The following is a 6069-nucleotide window of genomic DNA, read 5'->3' as shown; positions in this document are numbered from 1 at the left end:
ATTTAAGGAATAGCACTTTGGAAGAGGTAATTAGTCCAGCAGTTATAACTTTCCCTCCCCACTAATGCTCAGTTACAGTTTTATATATTTACCATATTTATATATATTTTATGTACACAAAGTCCTCCAAAGCAGCAGTTCTTAGCCAGGGGTAATTCTGTCCCCCAAGGAACTTCTGGCAATGTCTGGAAATATTTCATTGTCACAACTGGGGGGGTGGGGTTGCTACTGGCATCTAGTGGGTAGAGGTCAGGGATGCTGCTCAACATTCTATAATGCACAGGACAGCTCCCCTCTCCCCCAACAAAGAACGACTCAGCCCCAAATGTCAGCAGTGCTGAGGTTGAGAAATCCTGCTCCTAAGGCCAATGAAAGTTTCTCAAAATAGTCCCACCTGTAATTTGCAAAGTACACCTCGGGAAGGAATCACGATTGGACCAGAGCCATCTGTAAAGCAATTGTACCTGGGCGGAGGTGGAACAGGTCTTTGAACACTAAAGCAGAGCCCGTGAGCTTGATTGGGTCCATGATATGGATCCTGTCCCAGGATAACAACCTTTACCTGTGAACACCAGGTGGCAAGAATTAGCGCCTTAGTGTAGCAGGCAGTCTAAATGAATACCTGGCAGACTGATAACCTACACAAAGGGACACAACAATGATGGGGAGATCTCTTCTTCACCCACTGAGAATCCCAAGAAGGGAGTAACTGAGCATCGAAATCATTACTTCCCATTTCCAAACGATCCTTCAATCACCCTAATGCACTGCCCCACTCCCTTCTCTAACAAGTGTTTGAAACAATTTGGGGTCAATTTTGCTCTCATCCCCTTCATTTTTCAAATTACAAAAGTAAACATGCCCTTGTAACAAGTACAACCACCCAGAAACATACAAAAGGGCTAACCATCTCCTGGTCACCCCTATCCTATCCTGAGTTAACCATTTTTAGTTACCTATATATATATACATGAAATTGAGGTTACTGTACTCATTACCCCACATCTTGTATTTCTCATGTCACATTTCAGGCATCCTTCAAGTGAACAAAGCACTCAATCGCTAGTCATGGGCAGACAGCTTGTTTCCCAATGTTTTCTATTACAAAAACATTGCAGTAAACATCCTAGTACGTATATCCTTACACACTGTTGCTTTTTATTTCTATGGCACAGATTTGCACTAGCGGAGATGCCAATTAAAGGACAGGCGTATTTTGAACTTTCATAGATGTATCCAGCTACTTTTCACATTTCCCACCAGCAGCATTGCAAAGTGCCTGTTCCCCTACATCCTCTAACACTAGGGTTCCCAACCCCTGGGCTGCAGCCTGTTAGGAACTGGGCTGCTCGCATCACTGCCTGAGCGAAGCTTCATCTGTCTTTATAGCCACTCCCCATGGCTCACATCACCTGAGCTCTTCCCCACCACCGCCATCAGTGGAAAAATTGTCTTCCATGAAACCAGTCCCTGGTGCCAAAGTTTGGGGACCACTGCTCTAACAGGTGGAGCCAGAAGAGAATGAGATCAGGTCAAAAGGGCCATGGGAATAGGTGGCAAGAGACAATGAAGAGTAATGAGGCCACCTGTCACAGGAGGTGTTGAAGTATTAGCTGGTGTGTCCTTTTGATCCGGGGCTTGCCCATCGCATCTCCCTTCTCATGCTCTGCCCACGTGTTCTTAGAATCTTCCTCCACAGCTGACATGTTCTTTATCCTTCAGAACCCAGCTCCAGACATCCCGCGACCAGGAAGCTTTTGGGGACCTCTTTTCCCTCCTCTTGGTGCTCACTGTTGCCAGCATATTCTCTGCATGAAGCAACCTGTCCCTGCAGGGAACCTTTCCAGCTGGGACCTCTGGTCCTGGAGGAGGGAGCACCGTGGGTGAGCTACCTGCCCTGGCTCTGGATGCTCGTCTGCAAAGCTGCCCCGCTGGCCCGTCTGATCCTCATAGGTGTCATTCTCTTTTGACTTGTCCCTATTTGTATGATCACTGGTATTGAGGACAGGGCACTCAAATAAGGAGTGAACTGAATTTAACTAATTAAATTGAATTGAATTCCAAAACCAAGGAGTTATAGTCTAAGTTCTTGCTCTAAAATGAAATTGTGAAAATTTCCAAGTATCAGGTGCGGTTGCCTTATCAAGATGGCTTATTCACCTATTTCATGCCTGTTTAACAGGTATTTATTAAGTTCATACAGTGGTGAAGCCACAAACAAGCGTCTGAACAGGAGACTAATGTGACCAGAGCGACCAATCGGCAACTGTCATATAGGATGAACTAAAGCAAAGGGATTTGTTAACAGGATAGCAAGCCTGTTCAGGCCAGATAAAAGTCGAGAGCTTTAAAGTGCCAACTATAAGACAGTATGGTCAAGTCAGGGTGGGGTCGACTATAACTAGTTGAAAGAGACTTCACTGCTTCTTGTTTCAGTTTCCTCATCACCATAATATACCCAACACTGGTATGGGGTTGCTTTCAGGATTAAATACAGGAGAAAATGAAGGCACACAGACTGGGTCTATGTACATCTTTCTTTCATTTTTTTCTGCATAAATAGCGTATGTTAAAAAGAGTAAAGACAGGCTGAGATAAATCCTCACGATTTCAGTGTTTTCTTTGCCACTGAATTACGAACTGTAGCTTAATTCCAGTGTTCCTAATTAAAACATACTATGTGCTTCCCTCCCCGAAGAGAATTCATTAACAACTTGTACTTACATCTCTTATGTCACACATTTGGGTCCACGTGAAGACTTGGTGTGGGGGTGGATAAACAGTGTAATGTTTCCTTTCTTCTGCAACAAATCCCATTAGCTGATTTAAAGATAAACTAGACTTAAAATCACACTCTCACTGGAAACCATACGAATTCAGTAAGAAAGCTAATGCAAGTTATTTGAAGCACCATCTAAAATCCAAAAGGATTTTATATCCGAATTCTTTAAAACAAAACAAAAACTGCACCCACCCCCAGTTGCTCAATCACGTCAATTCCCTGCTTTAATTTCCCGAGGAAGCCAACCCACACACACCTTTTTTTTTTTTTTTTTTTTTAAAGGCCAAGCCAGGTTTCATTCAGGTCGGCTGGTGGTTTTCTTAAGCCAGCATTTCCTGGAAAGTAAAACGCTTAAAAGAAACCGTGGTATCATCTCACAGTCTAACAACTTTAACCAATGTTTGGATTCAAAACATCATGGCTTTGTTTTACCCCCTGAGCGTGAAAAGGACGTTGCAGGAGGGAAAGAAAACAGGAACTATGGAAGCAATGTCGCGGACTTGGGCTGCCACTGCGCTAACACGACAAAGGGCCAGCGGCCACCACGTTTACCCCCGAGCAAGGTACAAGCTTCCCCATTTACCTTTATAAAATACGGTTTCCCGAACTCTCCGCTGAGTTGCTTCTTCCAACTCTCACCGAAGCCCACGGGCACGTTGCGGGCCGCGAGCCTGAGCAGGGCCGCAGCCTTGTTCCTCTGGATGCGGACCAGCTGCTCCGGGCTCAGCGGCGAGGAGGGCGGCGTGCCGGCCTCGTCCTGCCCGGCCCGGGCCTTCTTGGCGGGGCTGGCCTGCAAGGGGTCCCCGCAGAGGCGGGTCACGAGCTGCAGCGGCCCTTTCCCAGGCGCCCGCAGCTTCCGGCCCAAACCCAACAGCCCACGGCAGAAGATGCCCATTTGCGGAGCAGGTCGGAGCCAAACCGGACAGTGGGAGCCCAAGGCTAAGCCCGGCCCGGAAATTTGCAGTTTGAGACTAAAATGGTGCGGGGAACGGGGCCGAGGGAAAGCAGGAAGGAGGACCCTGCCCGGAGGCGCCCCGCCCCCGCCGAGCGCGCCACTAGCGCGTCCCCACGCGATCTTTTCGCGGCAAAAACGCTCCCCCCAGGAGGCCGCCCTCTCCCCTCCTCTGATTGGAGGGCACGGCGAGCGGGCCAGACTGGCGGCGCGCCGATTGGCGTGGTGGACCCAGAGGCTCGTCCCCATTGGCTGGCCCCGCAGCATGGCGGCCGATGAGAGACGGCGGCGGCTATTTTGAACACGTGGAGGCTGTTTTGAACGCTGGGCCCCGGTTTACCGAGTCGGCGGCGCGCTCTTGCGCTCCTGCACCCCTTCGGTCAGATGGGGCCCACAGCTTTCCTCCCCCTCACTGGCTCCCCCGCCCCCCGGCGCCCGAAGCAGTCTCCACCGCGACTCACCGCTGCATCCCCACTCTCCTCAGCTAAGGCCGCCACGCCGGTCCCCAGGCCGGCCGGCTCGGGGCTGCGAGAACGTCGCTTCCTGGCGGGGCTCGGGGAGAAGAAGGAGTAGAGCGTCTTCTGCCCGATCATCTCGGAGCCGAGGAGGGAGCGAACACGCGCCGCCCGGGGACCAGCTAGGCTTACGCTGGCTGTGGCGATCCGCAATTGGCGCCAAGCGACCCGCGCATGCTCCGAGCGGGGGGTTTTCGCTGGGGGCAGGGGGCGGTGGAGCGCCCAGTGCGCATGTGCTGTGCGGGGGCCAAAGCGCAACGCCCCTGGGGCAAGGTGGGGCTTGCAACGGTGGCCAGGGGCTCACTCTTTCATTCGTTTGGGCCACTGGACCCAACTCTGCCTTTTGGAGAGTCCCAAGACATCTCTGCTGTAAAAAGAAAAGTACCTGCCCTTTAGGTGTGTTATGGGATCATATACATGATCTCACCCAATTTTTAAAACCTATTTTACCGAACACAAACTAAGGCTTAGAGCAGCCAAACATTTTGCCTAACCTATAAAGTTCGGGGGAGACTTTCATTGAGGTCATGGAGATTAAACTCCTGATGCATCTTCCAGATGGCACCGCCGTCTGCCACCCCTTACCCCCACCATACACCTGGGATTCTCTTTCCCTCCCTCCCCACATCCAAACCATCAATAGCCCCTTTTGGTTCTATCTCCAAAATAAATCGCGAATTCAACTGCTGCTCTTCCATCTCCTGGCTACAATCCCAGCTGGTCTTCTCTTTCCTAGGGAGGGGTTGTAACAGAATGGCCTGGAAAAAAAAAGGCAAAAACATTCTCTGTCTCTTTAACACATCCTGAACTCCTTTTTGAGAACTAAAGCCTGCATCCCTGCCTCAGGCCAGTGGTTGGGAGGGGCAGGGTAGGTCTTTTGTTATTTGTGCAACAAGAGATGGCCCAGCCCCTACCTGTTAAAAGGGTGGAGGTCAGGGGCTTGTCTTCAGCTGAGATGGGACCTTCAGAATCATCAACTATAGTTGAACCGTAATTGCCTGGAGCTGAGAACCCATCCTTTAAAAGCTCTGTATTTCTGCTTATCATGACGATGAAGGCATTTCAGATAGGAGTCTCCATCCTCCTCCTTTGCTAGCAAAGTCATTAAAAAATGTCTCTTTCTTTCCTCCTCAAACCACTTGTCCTTGTTCTTCTGACTGGGCCTCATGGACAAGTGGCTGAGCTTTCCGTAACAGGATCTTTTTACATCAGGACAATTGGGTTAAAACCCTTCTGTGGTTTCCAAATAGGCTGAGAATAAAACCCCAGCTTCTTACCCAGCCTGGAAGGCTGCTTCCTTCTCTGACCAAATCTTCCTTCCCTACTACTGAATGCAACTTCCAGTACATTTGCTGGACACGCCCAGCTTGTCCCCCTTCACACGCTTGCCCACACTGTCTGCCATCGGGTCTTGGCTCCGGATCCTTCCCTGAAAGCTCTTCTCCTACTGCCCCACTTTCTAGCTCATCGCTCTATTTATAGCTGTTATACTGTATAAAATTCTCTTGTTTATTCTTTCCTCGTTTATCCTGTCTCTGTCTCCAAAGTGTAACCTGGGCGAGGGTGGGAGCATTACCCAGATTCTCGTTGCTGGTGTGTCCAGTGCCTAGGACAAGGAGCAGAAGTGCAAAGACGGAGAGGAGCTCATAATAGAAAACCATTTGCCTTTACAGACACTTTGAAAAACAGTTCAGCAGTTTTGTATAAAGTTAAACATGCACTAACCATGTGACCCAGCAATCCCATTCCTAGGCATTTATCCAAGTGAAACGAGAACCTGTATTCACACAAAAGCTTGTACGTCAATGTTTATAGCGATT

At 49.4% G+C, this 6069-nt stretch overlaps 1 protein-coding gene across 2 annotated transcripts in view; it reads right to left on the bottom strand.

Annotated features, from left to right (window-relative positions):
- The window catches only part of UNG (uracil-DNA glycosylase), a 21508-nt gene extending 17709 nt beyond the window's left edge, over window positions 1-3799 (bottom strand). Inside the window, exons 1-3 of one of the 2 annotated variants that reach the window (XM_012650220.1) lie at window positions 3366-3799; window positions 2725-2820; window positions 465-562 (exon numbers count right to left, since the gene is read on the bottom strand). In XM_012650220.1, the coding sequence (XP_012505674.1) occupies window positions 465-562; window positions 2725-2820; window positions 3366-3677 (506 nt within the window). In that variant the 5' untranslated portion in view covers window positions 3678-3799. Of the gene's footprint in view, window positions 1-464; window positions 563-2724; window positions 2821-3054; window positions 3118-3365 lie in introns of those variants that run through there. The other variant, XM_012650221.1, reaches the window with a different exon arrangement.
- Between the last annotated feature and the right edge of the window lie 2270 nt (window positions 3800-6069).

The sequence above is a fragment of the Propithecus coquereli genome, unplaced genomic scaffold, assembly GCF_000956105.1.
Source record: "Propithecus coquereli isolate 6110/MARCELLA unplaced genomic scaffold, Pcoq_1.0 Scaffold314, whole genome shotgun sequence".
NCBI lineage: Eukaryota > Metazoa > Chordata > Mammalia > Primates > Indriidae > Propithecus > Propithecus coquereli.
Note: the sequence above shows the minus strand (reverse complement) of the source record. Positions and strands in the feature narration are given on the sequence as shown.